The 23,190-nt window shown below is 40.5% G+C and overlaps 1 protein-coding gene across 1 annotated transcript in view; it reads left to right on the plus strand.

The window, feature by feature from the left end:
- Positions 1 to 3,501: 3,501 nt before the first annotated feature.
- The window catches only part of LOC133992071 (kinase non-catalytic C-lobe domain-containing protein 1), a 39,028-nt gene continuing 19,339 nt past the window's right edge, over positions 3,502 to 23,190 (plus strand). Inside the window, exons 1-11 of the mRNA XM_062430756.1 lie at positions 3,502 to 3,606; positions 8,671 to 8,869; positions 13,508 to 13,566; positions 16,233 to 16,379; positions 17,641 to 17,758; positions 17,851 to 17,990; positions 20,206 to 20,841; positions 22,300 to 22,414; positions 22,643 to 22,714; positions 22,824 to 22,885; positions 22,985 to 23,143. Coding sequence (XP_062286740.1) covers positions 3,502 to 3,606; positions 8,671 to 8,869; positions 13,508 to 13,566; positions 16,233 to 16,379; positions 17,641 to 17,758; positions 17,851 to 17,990; positions 20,206 to 20,841; positions 22,300 to 22,414; positions 22,643 to 22,714; positions 22,824 to 22,885; positions 22,985 to 23,143 — 1,812 coding nt within the window. The remainder of the gene's footprint in view (positions 3,607 to 8,670; positions 8,870 to 13,507; positions 13,567 to 16,232; positions 16,380 to 17,640; positions 17,759 to 17,850; positions 17,991 to 20,205; positions 20,842 to 22,299; positions 22,415 to 22,642; positions 22,715 to 22,823; positions 22,886 to 22,984; positions 23,144 to 23,190) is intronic.

The raw sequence follows: 23,190 nt of genomic DNA on the forward strand, positions 1-23,190 counted from the left end.
CAATATTGTAGGGATGACTATTGGTGCTTTCACAAAATATTTACACAATGAGATTTTTTTATAAATAATCATCAGTAAGTTAGTGTCATGCACCCTTTAAAACCAGGAAAAGACATTCATACCATATCACGATATTATGATATCCAAATTCTAAGACGATATCTAGTCTCATATCATGATATCAATATAATATTGATATATTACCCAGCCTTAGTTGAAGCCCTGACTTTTGACTTGCAGGAAGTATGTCTACATAAAACAGACATCATAAAATAACAGAAGATCATAAAAAAGCATAATATATCCTCTTGAATGAGTCTCTGTGGACCAGAAACTCAACAGATACCAGCTCTTTCTCATACTGAAAAATGCAATACAATAGAGAAACAGAGTGACATTGTGTGTGTAAGAGAGGAGACAAAACTGAACAGTCATAATACTGTCAGATGACTTCATATTGCAATGTCAAGCTCATTCCTGTAAATGATTCAGCTGTTCCCAGTGGCAAGGAGCTGTGCAGTGTTTTTCACATTAGGAGCTAATCCTTTTGAAGATGAAATACCTTCTGAATGTATCTCTCAGTTGGCTACCGTACAATGCCAACAAGGATCAAATAGACGGCCTTGTTGTCGAGCAATAAGTCATTGAGGGGATATGCCAGACTATGTATGATCACATTAATTGCCTGGCTGCTGAAGTAAAAGTATTTCCCTATTATCTCAACATGCCAGAACGATGAGCAGTCAACAAATCTAATAGTGGTTCCTCTCCGCCTGGCCAGAGACGCCTCTCTATCACCGCTCGGCAGCCTCAGAGCACCGCCAGCATAATACAGTAGCAATCTCATTCCCTCCCACCCCGGGCTCAGCTGGCACCGAGCAGGCTTTCCATCATCACCAGGACACAGCACAAGATGATATTCAAATGGAGTGGCCAATTAAGATGGAACAGAGTGTGTACAAATAGTATTGATCTAGAACAAGTGCGCAAGAGTGCAGCTGCATTTGTAATATGAAAGCATGAGGGTTTGCAAAGCTGAGGATCTCACATTCTTCTAGGGCAGCGGTTCCCAACCTGGGGGTCGGGACCCCCCCGCCAAGAAGTCACATAATAAATCTGAGGAGGGTGCAAGACAATAAATAGGAGGGAGGAGTTTAAACTATTTATATTATCCTCTAATTTTCATCTTTTACTTTGGAGTTACTGGATTATTTGATGTTTTCAGGCCTCTAAAATGCATTGTTGGCTACCACAAGCTTACAGAACATAATACATCAGGTGTGGCTGAGTTGAAAACAGTCATTTCTTCATCTTAAAGGAATAGTTAGTGAAATATGTTTTCTTGCTTTCTTGCTGCGCGAGTGAGATCAGAAGATTAAAACCACCTTCATATTTGTCCTTTAAATATCAAGCTATAGTTAGCATATTGCTAGTTTAGCTTAGCATAAAAGACTGGGTGTAGCTAGAAACAGCAGGTGGTCACTACACCGGGTCAAGAAATAGTCTAATCAAGTGGAAAAGAGACCGTTTTTCTGCTTTGACAAGTCAAAAGGTCTGCTGTGTTATGCTAAGCTAACTGTCTCCTGAAGCTTCATATTTAACAGACATGAAAGTGGTGTAAGAAAGCAAAGAAAGCAAATAAGTGTATTCCTGACATTGAACTATTACTTTAAAGGGTTACAAGCCACAAACACTTGGAAGCACTGCTCCGAATTAGTTGGCTTCCGCTGCCATTCCAGTAAAATGAGCTAAACCTGTGGGATGCCAGGCATTATTGGGGATGTGGTAGATGCCTCGCAGACTGCTGAAAGAGGAGACTTTGCTCCCAGACTTTGTCTCCACGTATTACAACTAACGCCCAAAGGCCTGATTATAAATAATAGTAATAGTAATAATAATGAGGCTCTTATTTAATCTGTGTGTAACAGGGGGAAATTCAGTATATGATGACAGAGACTGAACATAAGGATTCATTTACCCAAATAAACATATAAACAGTCTCACCCTTTTCTTCAAAGCTGGATACAAACTGTTCTTGGTCAGTATCCTAACCCCTAATACATTTTTGATTTTATTTGCTCATATTTTGACATGTGAAGCTCTTTAATATTTGTCCTCACCCCAATTTCCATCATCATGTTTCTTGTTGAAACAGTTTCCACATGGACGATTTTCTTTGTAGTTTCAATGAAACTGCTCAGATGTAGGATTGTAGATTTTGAGGGACACCCAATACCGAAACGTTCCTCATAACAAGTGTGTCAGTTTATTTGTGACCTTTGAAATAGCAGTTGTACAAAGCAAACACAACTCAAGGTCCACTTACAAGCTTTTTTCCTGTGCTTTCAGCTGTGTCACAGGTTTTTTATTGTTGGATACAATTACTGTAGCTCATTTGTCATGGAGATGGCTCTGTGATCATGCAACCTGAGCTGGGATTGTTTAGTTAAACCACCATGTTCAAAGCCAGGAATGAACTGGCATGCTTCACTTTTGAGCTAACACAGATGAGAAAGGCCTAAAAAGTGCTATGGATGAAATCATAGCAGCAAAGGAACTTACTCATAATGATATGGTTGAAAGATCCAGAACAATCTAATACATGGGCTTTGAGTTTGAACTATTATTGGCCAGTTATCACCATGGCTACAGAGGTAAGTGAGACAACATGTTTTGTATTGTGTTTTGAGTGAACTAACCCTTTAAACAAAGGTTGAAGAGAAGGTGTAGTTTTTAGAAACACGTGTTACTCTAGGTAATGATGTTTCAGTCAGTTCTGTGTCAAAATGGAAATAATGTACATTTGACTATAACAGAATATTAGTTTATTGTGTCCTAATGGTGTTATTATGGCAATCTTTCCCCATAGCATTAACAGCAGTGGGATGCTGAAATGCTCAGATGCATATTAATGTCATAACAGCTCAGTGAAAGGCAGATCACAGGAATAAGAAGAGATAATAAGGACTAAGTGATGAAAATGAGTCACTCAAACAGCACAGAGAACAGAGGCGTGGAGCCAACTGTGGCATGCAGGCATCAGCTCCTCTCCTCTACTCTCTGCCAGCTCTGGCTCCTCCGCCGGGAGGGGAGGATTCAGAATAACTGCAGTTCATAATCGCCTTCAGTGTGTCGCCTGTTTCTGAGGAGGTGTAGTAGTCATGACAGCCTCAAACACTGGCCAGCACCCCCTGCCTCTACCACCACCACTACACCACCACACCACCACCTCCTCCTCCTCCTCCTCCTCTCCCTGCGCGCTGTAGACGATCAGTCGATGGAGGCGCAGTGCTGCGCTCTCTGCCTCCTTTTCTCCGCCGTTGTTTTTGGACCTGGATGTCCCGCAGTGACCATCGACTGACTGCAGCAAGTAGTCGACCCCTCTCGTTTGTGCTCGGTGTTCCCTGAGAGCTCAGGCATGCCATATGTCTGGACTGGAAACATTGTTGTCTGGGCTGATATTCGCTGTCGCCACTACTTGAAGGAGTCAAACTTGATGCAATGGAGACTTCGGGGAGTGATGCGGCGGTCACATACTTGGGGAAAGCTGAAGAAAGAGACGGGTATGGTGAGCTGGAACATCTGCCTCCACTGCTGGAAGATGAGGTGAGACAGTAGGGTTTTATTTGAAAGAAGTTGTGATTAAACACAATCCTATAAAACATCAGTAACTTGTCACTGAAATAATTGTTTTCAGTGATTCCAAGTCATTTATGGGGCATGTGGGTACATTAGATTACCCATTACTGTAGGTATTATACACTTATATTAAGATGTTTAATCACAGATACAGCAAAAAAAAAAAAAGAAGGGAAAAAAAGCATGCAGACTCTGTCCTCATTGTTCTTTCATGTCCTTGTTAAGCAAACATATTCAGTACATGTTGGTTAGATGAGATTAGTTTCATAATTAAGCCACAGAGGATGATTTTCCATCAAAAACATGATAGTATTGGGACTTCTGAAGCTTTTAGAGTCAGGCCCAGAGGCTTGCTCAAGGCCTGGCATCTCTACAATATTTCAATTGCACCTGAATCTCTCAGTCAGTTTATTATGTAAATGAATGATGAAACAGATGCTACTTTGTCATTTGTTTCTGACCTGCTCTGTAACTCCTTCCTGTTACTTTATCAGTGATTATGAACAATCTTGTTAGAAGGCCCATTTAGTAGCTGTTCTGGATTTATTGATCACATCACTATAGAACTAAATGGACCTTGTGTAAGGTTATTTTGTCCACTGAAATTTGATCATCTATAATTCCATTATAACTTGGCAAACTTTGCAGAGGAAGTCCATTTGATATGAACAAAAGCTCTAGAGGACCTACTGAAGGGAGCTTGTAGTGAGAATTAGAATGAGAATTTTAGAATCTATGAGACATTTCCAGCAGATATTTCAGAATTACACAAGAGAGATTAAGAATCAGGCTGTTCAATCCATCTATTGACTCAATTAACATCCTATCAACAAACTATCAAAATAAAGTCACACTATAGAAAGTCACGCCAACACAAACACACCCATCTGTCAGTTTTTCACTCTCTCTCAGTGCTCGTCTCAGTCCCAGCTTGCAGAAACAGGAAGCACACCACCGGTCTCCTCAGAGCCCCCGGAGCTCAGAGGCAAACTTATGTAGGACAGCATATTTAACTTGAGGGGGGTGAGAGAGACTTTCAGCTTTCCTCTGCACTGTTCTCTGGGGAAACTGCCTATTTATGGGGTCGCTGCTGCTGCTGCTACTGCTGCTACTGCTGCTGCTTGGAGTGGCACTTTTTCTGCCCTGTAATTCTGCTCTATACCCCACACTAGACCAAATCGATATGCTTTGTTCACAATCTGCTCATGCACCTACAAGAGGGTCATGAAGTCTCTGGTTTCACTAACCTCAGGATAACGCATGTCTTACTTGTATTCAGAAACTTTTATGATATGAATAATGCAATGGAAGAAAAAGTTCATGGTCATGTCAGTTCTGGATATAGTATGTGACAATTACTGCTTTGTGATGCCTCCCCCCACCACCCAACACTCCCTACTTCCACCCCTCTATCTGAGCTAAGGGCCAGCTTTTGTACTCACTTGCAAATGGAACAGAAGATCCTGTAATTATCAGACCGCAGCATTATGCTAGATGCTACATGGAATCTCTGAGATCACTGCGCTCGCCAGGATTAATGGAGCCGTTTGGTAAAAGTGGATCATAGAAGATACAGTGTGTATATGTGGGTGTATAGAGTCAATTCATCACTCCGTGGCATGTAAAGGGTGTTTGTGTACTTCATGTTGCAAATGTCCTTACTGTTGAAGGAAACTCAGCATTTTTCTGCTCTGCAAAGTCTTACATATGTACATTGTAAAGAATTTATGATGTGTCTGATGTATCCTGCAAACAAATACGACCACGGTTGAGATAATGTAGCATTTTTTTTTTTACATGAGTAGTCTTCTCTTTTTAATGTTTAATGTGTCCAAGTTTTGCAGCAGCAGTTCCAGCATGTGATGTCAAATTATCTAACAACTTTCCATCCACTTGTCACGAGTGCCATTTTCAATACACAGTAAAAATGCGCCACAAAGTCGGTCGAGCATTCCTTTGGTTGCCAAGTACTCATGTCAAATTATACTGTGACCTATCATTAAGCCCTGTAAGTTGGTACTACTTTTCATCATGACGACATTGTTTATTTATGCTGCTTAACAGGCACTAAGCCCTTAAATGCATTGATCGTAATGAACTGTCACAGAACCAACTGTTTAATTACGGCTGTTTCTTTATTCCCTCTTTTATTATTGTCCACATGACAACTCGTAATTAAAGCTTAAAGTGACGACACATGAATAGCAGCACTGCTGTGTGGAGGCCATGCTGTCGTTTTCCTGCAGAGAGATCATTGCGACCCAGCTGAGATCACTAGCAGTGATTCAGGACTGTTAGCTTAGGTTTGATGTTTAGCCTACAGTTTAAAAAAAATGCACTCATGTCATCTTTATGATAACACGCCAACCAGTTTTCAAAGGAGACCCGTTTTTAAGACCATAGAATGTAGTTTTGGAACCTCTTTGTTTCCATATGAAAATGTGCAAATACTTACAATTTCTTATAGAGAACAGCATGTACCTACCTCTTATTATTTTATCAAAGTCAAGCTCAACCGAAATGCGTGTGATAATGGAGTTACTCTTTATGTAGTCGCACACTGACTCCATGATGCTGAGATCAGGGCTCAGTGATCAGGGCTCAGTGATCAGGGCTCAGTGATCAGGGCTCAGTGATCAGGGCTCAGTGATCAGGGCTCAGTGATCAGGGCTCAGTGATCAGGGCTCAGTGATCAGGGCTCAGTGATCAGGGCTCAGTGATCAGGGCTCAGTGATCAGGGCTCTGTGGGGGCCAAACCATCTGTTGCAGGACTCCTTTTTCATCTCGCTGCTGTAGATAGTTCTTTATGACTCCAGCTGGATGTTTGAGGTCACATGCTTCAGAATAAATTCAGGGCCCGTCAGGCGCCTCCCTGATGGTTTTATAATGGATAAGAATCTAAACATCTAAAGTGCCTAAAACTTTTGCGCAGTGCTGCATAGATAAAGTAAAGTATACTCTGAGATGATAGAGATTTGTTAACCTAAATGTTGCAATACATTTACCCTTTGATTTCTATTTTAATTAAACCAGCACAGTCATAGTTACAAATCACTAAGCAGGACTGCTTTATTGCAGTTTTGCATTTACAGGATTTTCTGCATCACTGTGATGTAATGTCTTCATTTGTCAGATATTGCATTTACTGGACAGCATCCACATGATGCATTTAAATGATTTATTAAGAAAAACAACTGATATGTGTAGTTTTTCCACTCTCTGACTGCATTGTGGGGAAGCTTGTGGAGAATTTATGTAACACCTGGGCAACGATGGACCCACTTGGGGCCTTACAAAGGCGAGGAAAGACGGGAAGAATCAGGAAGATACAGGAAAAGAGAAATGGGGTTGGGGGGAGGAGCAGAATATGAGAGCGAAAGAGGAGGAGAGGGATAGATGGGTATTTATAGGGATACTGGAAGCAGTTGAGGTGTGGTCCTGCTCCTGAAACATCACTAAATGAGCTTCAAATCAATTGAATTACCAGAAAATGTACCATATCATGATATAGATGTATTACTAGAATATAAACTATCAAACAACAACAAGCAAAAAGCTGTAATGTTCTACTCTGCTGGCTGTATCAACACAGTGCTTTATGGCACTTCAGCACCACTTTCCCCCCCAGCTTCCACCTGTAGATTCCCCAGCGGTCAGATGAGAGTTTGTGATCATCACTCTCAGCTCAGTGTCCCTCTGTGCTGCAGACGAGGTCAGAGCCGTAACGCCACACTTCTACTACTGTATTTACATTTTTAATAAATCTGTTCGACATGAGTTAGCTGACTGAAATGCAGTTGAGGGGAAAAGTCTTCTTTGATGCTCGTCAGGGGGGTAAGAAAACTGCGAATGAGTTTAAAAATATATGATATCCTCCAGAGAGTGCGACATTAAAAGACCCAGTTCCCTAAATGAGTTAAATCACTGTATTAAATTGTCTTGCCAGATTGGGCTTGAGCTGTTCTCTATCAGGCAGCAGTTTTGCAGATTTTTGAAATAACCATTACTGACCAGTGTTGCCAGATGGGAAATGTTAAAGTATCATACCAGAGGCTTCAAATGATCATATTTTGATGAAAAGGATTGTATGCAAGCCATAACAAAGAGAAAAATCGGTTTTCAGAAAATAAACCTACAAATCTAGCCACATTGTTAAAAAGTTAAAGTTAAAAGATACATGATAAAATGTGTGGAAGGGTGTAGTCTGATTGGCTGGAAAGACATCATGTGAGAAGAGATACGTAAAAACAGATGAAGGATCCATATTGTGCTATCCTGATCAAGTTGGGAAATGAATTAAAAAGAGATAGCTGAGACCAGGCATGTCCAAACTGTTCCATAAAGGACTGTGTGTCTGCAGGTTTGTGTTCCAACCAATCAAGAGCCCACAGGATTCGACCAATCAGCTGTCTGAAGACTGAGATCAGTTGATTAGATGAGTCAAGCCTGGTGTGTTCCTGATTGATTGGAATGAAAACCTGCAGCCACATGAACCTTTATGGAAGAGTTTGGACACCTCTGGACTAGACTGATGACAACTACTAATACTAAGTGTCACAAAAATGATCAAATTATGATACATTATGGGATTATGTTGTTTATTGTACAAATACAATAATAATCATACATCTGGCAGCACTGTTAAGGACTGACTGGTTGCATTTTGCCTCTGCTCTTTATCTTCTTCACTAACAAGCTACACCCTAATAATGAAAAACTTCATATAAAGGCTGAATTTTGCTGAGGTTTAGGTTTAGCTTTACCCTTTACACTTTCACACGGTTCCAAACATCTCTGCTTGTTTTTCAACTGCAAACAGTGTCGCATTGAGCTTGTGATGAATCTCACAAACGTTGAGTTTCTGCTTACTTGGACGTACTTCTCTGTGTGTGTGTGTGTGTGTGTGTGTGTGTGTGTGTGTGTGTGTGTGTGTGTGTGTGTGTGTGTGTGTGTGTGTGTGTGTGTGTGTGTGTGTGTGTGTGTGTGTGTGTGTGTGTGTGTGTGTGTGTGTGTGTGTGTGTGTGTCGACAGGAAAACGTGTCTCTGGCAGACATCCTCTCTTTGCGGGACAGCTGTCTGTCTGAGGAGGAGGTGTGGGCGGTGTGTGCGGAGTGCGTTGTGGCCCTGCAGAGCATCAGACCCTCCCATCTCTTCCACACCCTGTGTATAACACCAGACACTCTGGCCTTCAACGCCCATGGGAATGTTTGCTTCATGGAGCAGCTCAGTGGTGAGTCTACAGCACGAACACACTGTCATTTAGATATTTGTGCAATCATTCCACCACTTTTAGGATATTTGATAACAGTTATTTGCACTCATCCTAATTATAGGCCCCTTTTCTATGTTATTTATTCTTTGCATGACATTCGTTGGATTATATTCTTTTTCTTAGCTTGATTTTTACTTCTAGCAGTCATGTAGCTAATGGCAGGGCTGTTAAATCTTACATGCAACTCATCAGGCTGCAGCTGCAAATGTTTCAGGGTTGTATTTATATTTTTTGGCACGCCGGTGCAAGTTCATGGCTGGAAAATTGGGAAGGCAGAAGGAATCTGTTTCATCCCAGATCAAACCTGCATTGCAGAGTTTAAAACGTTTGGGGGTTGGATTTTTCTATCCTTGAAGCTCTCTCTCTCTCTCTTTCTCTCTGTTCGACACAGACATAAAGCACCTTTTACTTTTAGTGATTTGCTGCCCCGATCTATATCAGCTTCAATTTACGAATTCCCGCTTGAAAAAGACTCGATCGGCGTCTCACGGGATCTGTCAGGCTTCGCCGAGGTCTGCGGGTCTGCTCTGATTTGCACAGACGACATCTTTCTCCTTCACAGCCCCTAAAGGCCAAGTCGACGTCGAGTGAAGCAACAAAAAAAAAAAAACCCATCAGGAATTAATACCCTTCACCTCTCCTCCTCCTCTTCTTCTAACTCATCTTTTTTTAACCTCCCTTTTCCTTCATTCATTTTCCCTCCCCTTTCTATCTCAATCTTTATCTTATCTCTCCATCACCCTCTCATGCATGCTGCAACACATGCTCATTCCATGCCCTGATGCCAAATGTCAGAAATTGATAAGCATTGATTAGATCAGCGAGTGTCAGAGAGTTGCCAGGGGGATCGTTGTTGTGGTAACGGCTCGGTTAGCCTATCAGCAGTCAACCTGCGTTCGCACATAGGAAGTAGACGCACACAAACACACACAAACACACACACACACTACACGCTACACAGCCGGTATCTTTTTAAAGTGTTGCATCCGTTCCTCATCTCCTCTCACATCTTCAGTCAGTAATAGAGACACTTTGAAGCCATGTTTTGATGACTCTGTCAGGCTTAAACAGCCTAAAAATCCTTTGTAGCCTCATTTGTTGTCATGCTTTATTGGATTCTCTCAGTCCTTTCGGCTATGATTCATCCAGTGTGGATATAGAGAAAGACACTGCAGTGCCCACATTACCCCTTGTCTTGTGTTCGTCGTTCATTTGCCGAACACAGAGCATCTATATCATTAATCATAACACTGGGGCTCCCCGCGCTTTTTGCTCGCCGCACAGTTTTCCTATTGATTCCGTTTAATTGAACTCTTTGTGCGATAGCGATGAAACTTCAAGCTGACGCACGGTCCCGACGGCCAATGGCGAGCTCGCACACACACAAACTCCCTCCCTCCCCTGCAAAGGCTGTGTAATGACCTTGAGGGCTGCGGTGGTAAAAAAAAAAAAAAAAAAAAACACATACCGGAAAGAACAGCTGTTGCCAGAACGACAGAGATATGGATTGATCAGGAGAGTTCATTGCAGCTAATTAATTACCGCAGCAATAATAGTGTGTGTGTGTGTGTGTGTGTGTGTGTGTGTGTGTGTGTGTGTGTGTGTGTGTGTGTGTGTGTGTGTGTGTGTGTGTGTGTGTGTGTGTGATGCAGCAGCTTCAGCATCATCAGAGCACCCAGTCAGAGTGACAAAATGTCTTCTAATGTCGCTCATACGATGATGACCAAGAAAAACTGCTAATATTCTCATGAGGGTTTAGCATTGCAAGCTGTTCCATTTCTGATAATACGGGAGCGGCTGTGCTCTGTGGGAAATATGATCAGCCCCCTATTTTTTTTTTTTTTGGAGAGTGTGTTGAATCAGTGAGTGTGCTTGGCTCCAACTACCTGTTGTGCTAAAATGCTGTAGGCATACATGACTCACCATCACCCCGGAGGCAACTGCGTCACTGACAGTAACTGCCTTTTTTTCTCTTTCTCTTCTCCTCCTCCTTTACTCACTGCCGAATTCAGCGTGTTACACTTCCTGCTGACTACAAAGAGTGCGATACGCCTGCACTCCTTTTCAACTCCTGTCTGTCCTTCTCTCCTTTTTTTTTGTTTGTTTCAATTGTCAATCTCTTTGGGAGGAGAGGAGGGCGGGATGAGAGGAGAGGAGTTTGTACAAGGAGAGGGAATAAGGTTAAGAGATGAGTAGAGGAAGAAAAAGGATGAAGAAAAAGGAGAGGAGGGGTATGGAATGGAATGGAAAGGAAAAAGAGAGGAGAGTAAAGGAATTAGAGTAGAAGAAGAGATAGAATAGAGAGGAAAGAGAAGTGACAAAATGAGATGAGAGAAGAGGAGAGGAAAGGAAAGGAAAAAGAAGAGGAGATGAGAGGATATGACGAGAAACCAAAGGAGGAGAGAGGAGAGGAATGTAGAGAATGAGATGAGAGGAGTAGGAGAAACCAGAGGAAGAGAGGGAAGGAAAAAGGCAAGGGAAGGAATTGAAAGTAAAGGAAAGGAAAAGAAAGCATGTGAAAGACAAGAAAAAGATGTGATGTGAGACCAAAAAAGCAAAAGAGGAGAGGAGAGGCGAAGAAAGAAAGGAAGAGAGAGAGGAGAGGAATGTAGAGAATGAGATGAGATGAGAGGAGAAGGAGAAAGCAGAGGAAGAGAGGGAAGGAAAGGGAAAAAAGGAAAGTGTATGAGAACATGTGAAAGAAAAGAAAAAGAAGAGATGTGAAGAAAAGACACCATAAAAGCAAAAGAGTAGAGGATAGGTGTGGTGAGGAGTTGAGAGGAGGAAAGAGGAGACGAAAAAGCAAATTAGGAAAGGAAAGAAAGCAAGGAGTCGAGTAGAGAAAAGAAAGGAAAGAAGACAGTCTGACCTCGCTACACCTGGGAAAGGATATCATAATTCCAAGTAGACAAACCCAGATCTGTCATGACCCACTTTCCTCCTTTCTTCCCCTTCTTTTCTCCTTCCCCTCCATTAACTGTAGGTACGACCTTTTCCCTCCCTCTGTCTCCATGTGTCTCTTCTTCCTCTTTGTCCTTCATCCAGTTGAATGTATCTTCATGTATCTTCTAGCAGGTCTGAGCTGTGGCCTATTTCATGAGGAGGAGGAGGGTGAGGAGGAGGATGAGGAGGAGGAGGAGGAGGATGCAGCAGCAGCTCCTCTGTGGCTGCTCCTTCTTCTTCTTCATCTTCTGATCTGCAGATAGCTCCTGTCTTGTTTGTCAGGGATTATCTCTGACACATGAATTATGCAAATGAGGGGAAGCAGCTGTGCTAGCTCGCTGGACTGTTTTGGTTCGGCGTGCTGGATGCATATTCCTATGATTTGCATCTCATTACGTCGGATGCTTAACATGTGCAGTTACAGAGTTGACGCGGCTGCATCGGAGTAAATACGGCAATATGACAAATGTATGGTTTGCCCCCTTCTGGTGAGATCATGATGTGAGCTTTTCACACCCGATCACTTAACCCCTTAAATCCTGAACCATCAAATAATTGCTAGAAAATTCTAATTTCCCTCTTAATTAAATAACACTTTGCTTATATGAGTTTTATTAACTCTAACCCTAACCCTAACAAAAACATATGAATACATTGTTGTTTGCCTTTCCTACTTCTTTGAGGTCATGACAACATAAAACATGATTTTTTTTTTCTCATTGACCCTAACCTCTAGAGACTCATTTTGTTCGTGTACAAGATGAAAAAGTAAAACTCAGCTTCAAAAATGTCTCCAGCAGGATCTCTTATATCAGCAGTGATTTGTGTTATTCTTCATTTATACACTAGCACAACCTGTATCTATAGCAACCATAATGCAATCTGATAGTCTTTTTGTGCATTACATACCTCATAAAAGTGGTAAAGATTGCCCAAAAAGATTGGGATAAATAGATTTGGTTTTGACCAGATATCATGACACAAAGTGACCTCTGCTCAACCAAATGGTTGAGCAGACCTACAAAGGGTTAAATCCCTTACAGGTAAAGCTCATATAACCACCTACACTTAATTCAAATGATTATTTAATGCTGCACTCTCATATGTTATGCTTTATTTTGAATCTAGCTTTTTGTTTTTTTTCTCTTTCTATTTTTCTGTACTTTGTTTTATTTTTTTAATTCTAATTCTAATTGGGGTTTTCTTTTCTTATTTGTATGTTTTTATGCTTCCAACTCTTACTGTTAAAACATCTGATATTTAGTTTTTATGTAAAGCACATTGAGTTGCCCCTGTGTATGAAATGTGCTATATAAATACAGCCTTAAAAAACTTTTTATGTATGATGATGATACATAATGCAGGAAATGCCATAAAATGACAATGGACAGATGTCCAGATATAGAAAGTCATTTATCTCTACATTTTCAACAGGAATTAATATAATAAAATAAACTACAAAATATGCAGCAATTCAACACTGCATTGGTTTATCTGTGTGCTACATGTATCTGATCTTATACATTAGGTTTCTCAGGAAAAAAAAGATCACACTGATGATGCAGAGCTCTCTAAAACTCATGTATCATATATGATTCACTTGGTGTTACAGGGTTAATGGTTCAGTTAATTTATGTGTCCCTGTCCCCACAGATGATCCAGAAGGCTCCTTTGTGCCTCCTGAGTTTGACAACACAGGCAGCACGTTTGAGGTGAGACGTGCTGAATCTTCGAGATTTTCATCTGGTCACAGTCACAAACACACACACACACACACACACACACACACACACACACACACACACACACACACACACACACACACACACACACACGCACCCCTGGGAGTTACTCAGTATAGCCACACAGTCTCAGGCACCTTGGTGATGTTTGCTGAGGGGAAAAAAGGAAGAGTGTTGCTTTTTTCTATTTCCTCACCTAGATTTTGCAACACCAAAGCAACAATCAATCAGTTACAAGCTCACCTCAGACACCTCTATCTGATAATGTGGGGAAACAGGGAGGAGGCGGTTATAAGAATGACATCGTGGCTAACAAGATCATTTTAGTTTAGTTTAAATTTGGTATTATTTTCATTCTTTCATCATCATTCTTATTAGCATAGCATACTGATGAAGTTCATTGAATGCATAATTATTAGTTGAGTTGTCTGGGAGTGCTGTGCCAGTGCTAAAAGGATTATAACCAAAATTCCAGTTTAGCCAAACTAATTTAGAAGAAAAAATGAAGGTTAATGGTAAAACCAAAACCAAAAAAAAATCACAGTTTTTACAACTTTTTCCTTAATATTAACACAGTTATATTTTGTATTGGATGCAATCTGGGACTCAAGTTGAAACCGGTCTAATCTCATCCTGTTATCTAATGGCAGGGGGGATCCAAATGTATCAGCGCTGATCAGGTGATGGAGAAAAACGTTTTTAGGCAGAGAGAGTGAGAGAGTAAGAAATGTGAAGTGCAGGGAAAGGGCATGCATTGTTGCTCTTTCCAACCACATCAACCTGCTGCTAGTGTAGTGTTGATGTTTCCACTCAATTTGGGTCTGTTTGGGTCATCCACAGTTTGGTTCACCATGTCTATTCAGACCTTTGATTCCTTCTTATTCTTAAAAAAGAGAAAAAAGAATGGATGATTTCTGCACGTCAGGTTCGTCACAGTTTTTCTGTGCAAAGAGGTGTTATTACTTATTACTAACAATTTGGGTTTTCTCATTTTCAGTTTGACATCCTGACAAAAAGTGATATAGATAATCTGGCTGTTAAACTTGTGTTTCTTGCCTTTCATCTTGTTGACTCAGCAATCTCAGAAATTCTCTTGATCGATACAATATTATCTGATCTAGTAGATGTCTGACCACAGCTACAAAGTAAGTCCCTAGGTGAAATAAACCATAATTATTCTTTGAAAAACAAGTTAGAAAACAGATTACCTTTTATTGATCATCCATGTGAATCTCGTGACGGACTAGCAAGATCTGATTGTTCCTTTGAGTGAGGCTTGGTCTTATTAAATAAATGAAGTATATAGTATGTAATAATATCACAGGCTCTTGTAAGTTTTAAAAAAAGTTCAAATAAATGATTTATGCTTTCTCCATCTTGTTGAGTAGGGCTTTATAACTTTTATTTATCTTCATCATATTCCTCTTCAGATACCACCTTACACTAGGAATGTGCAGAAAGCCCAGCATGTGTATCTGCATTTGTCGAGGCAGCAAAATGATTTGTACTGAATAAAAGTGGAAATAGGCATTCAACCCTGTTTTATTACACTTTTAATTTTAGGATATTAAAGTAAGTGTTCTTCATTGAACTATTTGGCAAACTAGGGTTCCCACAGCAGCTCTCAAACACCTAGACACACAGATAACTGTACTGACCTCTCAGCCAAAGCTCAGCTCTGCTAGACACACAGACCTCCAGCTATTTATACATCAGAGACACAGAGGCAGACAGAGTGGAGCAGAAGACAGAGACTGAGACAGTGATGTAACCTCACTACGATACGAGTGCTGACCTGCACGCTCTTATTTCTCCTGTTTTATTTCCTCCCAAAAACAAAAATGTTTCAAATATTTGTACTAAATAATATTATAACCCACTATTTGCACTTTTCCACATACCATAATCAAATTCAGCTCCACTCTTGTCTATCCTCTCACTATCTACTTTAAAAACAGTCTTGAAATGAGAATGCTGTGAAACACAATAATGCCTCTGATGTAGCTGGATTGAAAAGCCTCTGAGGAAATGCAGTGATTCAGAATTTCAAAGTAAGCAAGCAATTCATATTTTTGCTGTTTGTTCTCAAATCACACAACATCACTGATTAATTTGAACCCCGCACTCTCTCTTTCGTCTGTTTCTCTCAGTGCAAGTGTTTTTCTCGAGGGAGATGTCGCACATAGCCAACGAGCAAAACAAGCATTAAGGCCTTCAGCTGAGTGTTTACTCGTCTATTTTGGCGTCCCACTGTGGGATCCGCCTTGCACGTGTTGACCGCATAAGTATGGGTACAGTCCACTTCAATTGTAGGAAGTAGTCTTTACATGTTGGATGTGAACTCACAAGCACCTGGTTCAAATCCTCTGCTGCCTTAAAGCTTACTATAATATCCAGTGTCAAGTGTAGCAAAGCAAAAGAAACGCTCGGTGATGTATGTGTACAATACGTGATAATTACTGCCCAAAATACTAAGAGGATCCTGCTTTTTTTCTTTTTTCTTTCTTTTTTTTCTACAGTCACAGACTTATAGAGTGCTAAAAGCCAGTTTTGGTAAGCTCTATACTGTAAATTCACAGTTGCAGCTGCTTCCTGACGATAATACTGTTTTCTGCTTCTTCTATTCTGGGCTGCAGGGCCACGTTTATTCTCTGGGCTCTACGCTTTCTGCCGCACTGAACTTTGTCATCGAGCCAGAGTTGGAGGCTGAGCTGGGAGTGGAGATCCAGAGGCTGCTGGAGCAGATGCAGGAGGAGAAGCCAGAGGACAGGCCGCTCCTGCAGGTATGAAACACCTGAGAATGGGGAAAAAAAGCTGCATGGTTCAATACCATTAGACAGGTGTGGAATAATTAGAGATCTCACTTCAGCCATTGTGTTGTCATGGTAATATGATGAAAGTCTGACATGAAGTCTAAAGTGCATATTTAATTAATTAGATACTGATGCAAGTTAGAAAATGTGTGTCCTTGCTGTATTTCTTATTTTAAATTAGATAGTAAAAGATTCCATTAAATATAATAATAATAATCATAATAATAATAATGATAATTATAGTATTTAATAATAAATAATTAAATTAAGTGAATTATTATTGAATGTGAAAAATGATCGATAAAAAAGCAAATAAAAATAATTATAAAAAAATAAAAATTAAGTGAAATATTATGAAAATGTTTACATTTTATTATTTGTTATTATTATTGTTATTTAGCTCAATTTTCAGTCTCTTTTAACAGCCACATTCATAGGAAATATACAAAACCAAAAAACACATACAGATAAACGCATAGAGAAATAAATTAACATTATTTTTTAATCACCGTGACTGCAGCTGATAATTTGCTTGCACAACAAGACCATAAAACACATCCCAGTGCTGCACTCCATCACCATTCCTTCACAGTCTCACAGTATATGTCCTATAGAATCACACGAGTGCTTTTGGAGAACAGTGTTTACAGTCATTATGGCTGTGGTGTTAATTAAGGTCGATTTTTCTCTCATGACTAGAGCAGCTCATTTGGCACTGTGTTACATGGAGCTAGTCATTGCTCTTGAGCAGCATCAAGTGGTAATGCTGTGTCGGTGCAGATCTCACACACACTATGACAGTCAGAAATCTCCTTATAAGCATTCACAACATAGACTTAAGAAAGGGATAATTCAAAATGTAAGTTAAATGCATTTAAATAAGTGATACAAGTATTACAGGATGTGAAGGATTAAATAATATCACTTAGAGAGATACTGATTGTAGCTTGCAATGACATGCATGATTACCTCTTAATTATTTTTGAAAGCATGTTACACTCTCATCTCATCTAAAAACATCAGTACAGTACAGTATGTTTGCATGTTTTATTCATTTCATATTCATATGCAGAGGTAGCTTATCAGATGTATAGTCTACTGTGTTCTGCTTTACCCTCCCAAGGTGAAAATCATGCACACAGATTTGTCAACAAGTATTATCCAAACTAGCAAATAAGCATTACACGTCTGTTTAAGCTAAATTAAACTTGCAGCTAAATTCCCCCCCAAGGACATCCTCTCTCTGGCTGAAACGAGGCTGTCTCATACCTCATCTGCAGCCGTGTGCCGGAAACTGTCTTCTATCGGACGGCGTGTGCTCTCAATCGAATCGGTGGCGACCTTTCAAGGTGATTTTCATCGTCTCTATTTACACATGTCACCATTTGGTCTCTGCTGTGATTTCTCCTGGTACTAACTTGCTCTCTTTGTATTTCCACAGATGGACAGGAAGGCTCCTGGGAAGCAAGATGGCAGCATCCCAAACCCAGATGTCTGCTCAAAAGACTGAGCTCAGATGATAATACCAAAGACCTGTGTGTTGACAGTTCCTATAAGGCAAATGGTCTGTCCAGGCAGCAGGTACAAGACAAAGGTTTTAGTGGAGATTCTTATGAAGCAGCTGCTTACTTGCTAACTAGTGTTATGAAGATGGTAAACGGTTACCGTGAGCCAACGTGGCACATGGTACTCTGTGAGGAATGGCAGCTTGTGGCAGTTACTGTACTGAGAAATGATTTTGTGTGCCTCAAACTGTTAACAAGCAGCACAGGTTAGAACAAAGAAGCCTCCTCAGGGTTGGGTACCTTTCACATTTGAACCGGTCCCAGTACCAGTACCAGTACCCGGTGTTCGGTATCAGTACTCAACAGTACTTCATTTCGGTACTATACTCTGAATCTGTAACACGTAAAGTATCAACCAAATACTTTATTTACCCCAACCAGCTAAGCGTATCCATAACCTAACTCCAACTCCAACCGTGGATGTGGTGCTATGAGAAACACAATTTGGAAAGGAGGGGGACTTTATTCGAGGGGGGGGGGGGGGGGGGGGGGGGGGGGGGGCCGACTTCGACATAACACCAGCACTACCCAGAATGTATTGCGATGTAAACGACAATGGCGACCTCCAAGTGAAATAATTGTTTCCCAAAAAACATTAAGACACCACCAATTTTTACAGTTGATGACAACATTAATCTAATAAGGCCTAAAAGAGTCAGGGATCCTTTTAATAGTCGTGGTTCTTTTTTAATGAGTTATTTTGACCCAGCGGTTGGGTTAATTTGAACTAACCTTCTAGAGGGTTGGGTTAATTTAACCCAACCCTCTAGAAGGCTTTGGCTGTGCTATAATCAACCAATAAATGGTGTGCGCTCTCTCAGGTCAGTAGCTGCCGGTGTTCGTACTGTTGGAAAGCTCGGCAAAGTCTCTCCACAGATAGATCCCACACATAATAATACAATATCCAATTGAAACAATAAAGGATGGAAAATATAATAGACGTGCGGTCAAGGTATAAATGCTCAGAAATCGTTTGTGTTTTATTTAAGCACTTAATGGGCTTCAGAAAACATCAAACATATATTCAAGAAAAGTCACGGGCTGACAGGCTTGTAGTTTTTATTTAAATGGAGTTATTAACATTCTAAAAACTCCACTCAGGCATGCGCCCAGCTCCTGTGTTCTGCTCCACAATGATGAGTGTGAATGTACCAAAATTTGGCACTGTTTGATTTGAAGTAGTTCGACCTCGGTACCCAACCCTACTCCTCACACAAGTAATGTTAGGATAAATGGTAAATGGACTGTCAATTTTTAGCGCTTTTCTAGTCTTCCGACCACTCAATGCGCTTTTACACTACTAGTGTCTTTTTAGCATCAAATTCCCTCTTTGTGTTTCCCTATTGAGCGGTGGTGAAAGTGTAGTAACAAAAAGAGGGACTTTGGCACTAAAAATTCTGACTGTAACATTGAAACATATCTTCTTGATTTGACTCATTTAGACAACTGAAGCTTCATATTAGCTTCAGCTAATTTTGGCCCCCATCACTAACATTGTAAGTGCATTATGAAAGGATCTTCTAATGGTCAGTATGAACAGGAGTAGGAACATGAAGACAGACTTGAAAAATAGTGATCCTGTCCTTTAAGAGCATAGAATCCCCCGACTGTGGAAAATTACATGTCATAATGTGAGGATGCTAGCAGAGAAAACAAGCAAAATGTCAGTCATAGGAAACTGTGTCATTACAGGATTTAAAAAGTGTAATTTATCAACTGTATGAAAATCATGAAAAGATTATCCCTAAACCTGAAATTATAAATGTCAAATCACGGTGGTATTTATTGTTACCTTGTTCTTACAACAGGCTCTTAGTCACTAGTTTCTGTCCAAGATTATCCCCCGCCTTATTAAAATCCAGAAGGTCAGACCCCTGATGCCTAGCTAATTATGAACCCTGTGCTGAGTGGGAAGTTTCCTTTCTTGGGATGTTAAGCATTTTCCATCCATTACTTTGGCAAATTGCACAGTTCAAGCCACAAAAACAACTCCTCATGTTGGTATCTCAGTCATTATGGTTTATTCTCTGACCTCATCCCATGCTGATGTTGCTCAAAACCTCGTCTGTACTGTAAATCAGTTGATTAGCTGGCCTCCACATTTTTAACCGGTTACTTCATTTCCACTTCGATTATGCGTTCTTGTTCCACATCGGTTGAAGCTTACTTAAGATTATCTGTGCCTTTAGAGCAACTGAAACAAATAACTATGCTAAAATCTCCATCTGCAGGTGTGCACGGGCTGGGATTCCTCTCTCTGGGCGGAAGATATGGACAGCGGCGACAGAGACTGCATGATCTTGACAGATGAGTTGGACTGCCGGTCTCACAACAGCTCCCCGGTTCGGAGGAGAGCCCAGCAGAGATTGAATCGAGTCAGAGGGGCGCTCAATCGCTCCTGCTCCGTCCCTGACTCCAACAACCCCCCCTGCCTTTCCCCTCCAACTCATGGAGATATCAGTATACCTGTATCGGACCTCACTGAGATAGGAGCAGATGAACACTTGGGCTGCAAGTCCTCGTGGAGCAACAGACTTCAAAGACTCAACCGGGGAAGGTCCTGCGACGCTTACCCACGCAGTTTAGAGGAGGATTGTATGAACTCGCTCGCTGACAACCAAATGTTGCAAATAAACGAGGACGTCGCCGAGTTTTTATGCAGTGGAGAGACAAATATTCAAGAGTGCCAAGACGATGAATGTAAGGACTGTAACCAGGATTTAGCATCTCCCTATACTTCATATCAGGAGCTGGACATGGAACATGACTCTTTTGGGGACCTGAGCTCTTTGAACCACGGCCTCTACATTCCTAATAACCACATGACCAAAAGCATGCTGTGCCTCAATGAAGAATCTCAGGATGAGGTTAGACAGTGCCAGATGGCTCTCTAATCTACGTCTTTGCACTACAGTTTTTTTAATTTGGTTGGGATGTAGGTCAGATCAGAAATGGGAATAGCTGCAATAACACCATTTTTTTTCAATAATTGCTATGAAATTTAGCTTTAGACATTGAGCTTATATTAACTCCTGGATAATTGTCTTGACTTGAGGAAAATCCAAATCTCTGAGCAAGTGAAGTAAAATATAGTTGAAAGCCCTGAAGAAATCTAGTGGGGGAGCAATGAGTCAAGATTATGACTAACTACTATTTCAATGATCAAGCATTCATTTTCACACTCAAGCTGCTTCTTTTTTTAGTAGCTAGGAATCAGTCAGTTACTAAGTAAAGCTGATTTCATTCTAGACATGTTAATGTAAAACTCACTTTCTTAGTGTAAGCTAAGCTGTTTGCCATGAGGTCTGCTTTTCTAATTTATTAAAAAAAAGGGCTGTCAATTATGTTGATGTGACTTCTGACATGGCCAGAGAGTAAATATCAGCTAAAATGCTACAGAGTAGACCTACTTTTTTACATGCCCAGTAATGTCTGCTTCATGCAAAGCTGCAAACTCATTACCTTTAGGCCATTTTCACTGAAAAATGTGGCACATTACAGACACACCTGTACATGACTCTGACTTGAAGATAATGAAATGTAATGTTATTTAAACAGGGACAGTGCACAATAAAACATTAACCTTGTATATAACAAGGAGAGATGCATTGTACCACATTTTAGCAAAATTGCTGTTTTCTGCCTGTAGTCCCTTCGGGCAGGTAGGTGGAACAATAAATTAATGACAGAATTCGATGTAATTGGAGTACAAAATTAGCTCATGAAATTTTACAAACATTATCATCCCCATATCCCACCCTGCCTAATCACCATAATTCACACATTTCTGCAAAGCTGTAGCAATAAATTATCAGAACACAGTCATTCCCACATCCTAAAACTGGTTTTAGGACCCATACACCCAACTTTCACAAATATGTGTAAAGTGTACATTTAGTGTAATAAAATTAAATAGGTACAATGCTGCACATCCCAAATCCTGAAACCCTGCCCCACACTACACACACACTCTCTCTCTCTTACTTAGAAATACATGAGATGCACACACTGGGTCTACAACAGCCCTTAAAAGTCCTAAACTGCTAACCATCACTGTAATCAGTGGATGATGGATGATCTTAACGTGATGCTGTTATCATGTTGATATCATTACTAAATTGATCTCTTTGCAAAAGTGGACAATTGAACAGAAGACAGGAGATGGCAACATTCAAACAGAATTGGAAAATGACAACTTAGTTCAATTTAATTTAGTTTAGTTCAGTTTAAGTTATCTAGGCCTGCAGATGAATTTTTAAAAAAGCCCCAGTCTGAAGCTCATTGCTTTTTATTTTATTTATCTCTGTTCTTTATTTTCTCTCCAGTGGATCTCTTTAAGAGAGCTACTCACTCGTTGTGGACGGAGGCTGACAGTTAATGAGCTGTGGGCTCTGTGTTACACCTGCCTATCCTCGCTGCAGACCTACATTGACTTTCCAGGTGATTTCACAAATTCATGCATGAAAAGCAAAAAAGTATATTAAGCGCTCTTGCGAGAACAGTGGAGACTTTCGCATATATTATCCAGTCCTTGAAATTAAAGATGGGCATGTTGTAGCAAATTTACAGATGGGAGTCAGAGAAAAAAAATATGCAAATGATGCTACACTGCATGCATTTTGTTGCTCACTGTTGTTCTGTGCAGCTGATTTTTCTCTTTTCCATTAGCCTATCTGTGCCTGGACACAGTGTATGTTGGCTGCGAGGGAGAGGTGCTTTTCTTGAAACCTAAAAACATAGGTAGGATTACTTTATGTTAGTATGCATTTTTAAATGTTTGATTGTTTAGTTAAAATTGCACTCTTTAGACTTTTGTTGACTTCACTCTCTGACTTTGTTTTCTCCGCAGGACACCGGGATGAATTCTATCTTGCACCTGAATATCAAGAACATGGAATTGTAACTGAGAAGGTCTGTCCGTCTGAACTGCTGCCATTTGTTTTACAATTGACTTTCACTTATAAAAGTGTTTTTCTTTTCCCATTGATATTCTCTTCTGTCTTGGCTCAGGTTTGTGTTTATGGGGTCGCTGCTATTCTCTGGGCCACAGCCAAGTTCAATTTATCACCTAATCAAAAGCTGGCCATGCCTCGCAAACTGAAGAGACTGCTCCTGGAGATGGCAAAGAGGACGCCCATCGAGAGGCCGACCATTGTCATGGCTAAAAAGGTCAATATGATTATCAGTCAAATTTTCTTTTACAAGTATTCATCATT

The sequence above is a fragment of the Scomber scombrus genome, chromosome 12 (genome assembly GCF_963691925.1).
Source record: "Scomber scombrus chromosome 12, fScoSco1.1, whole genome shotgun sequence".
In the NCBI taxonomy this organism is placed as follows: domain Eukaryota; kingdom Metazoa; phylum Chordata; class Actinopteri; order Scombriformes; family Scombridae; genus Scomber; species Scomber scombrus.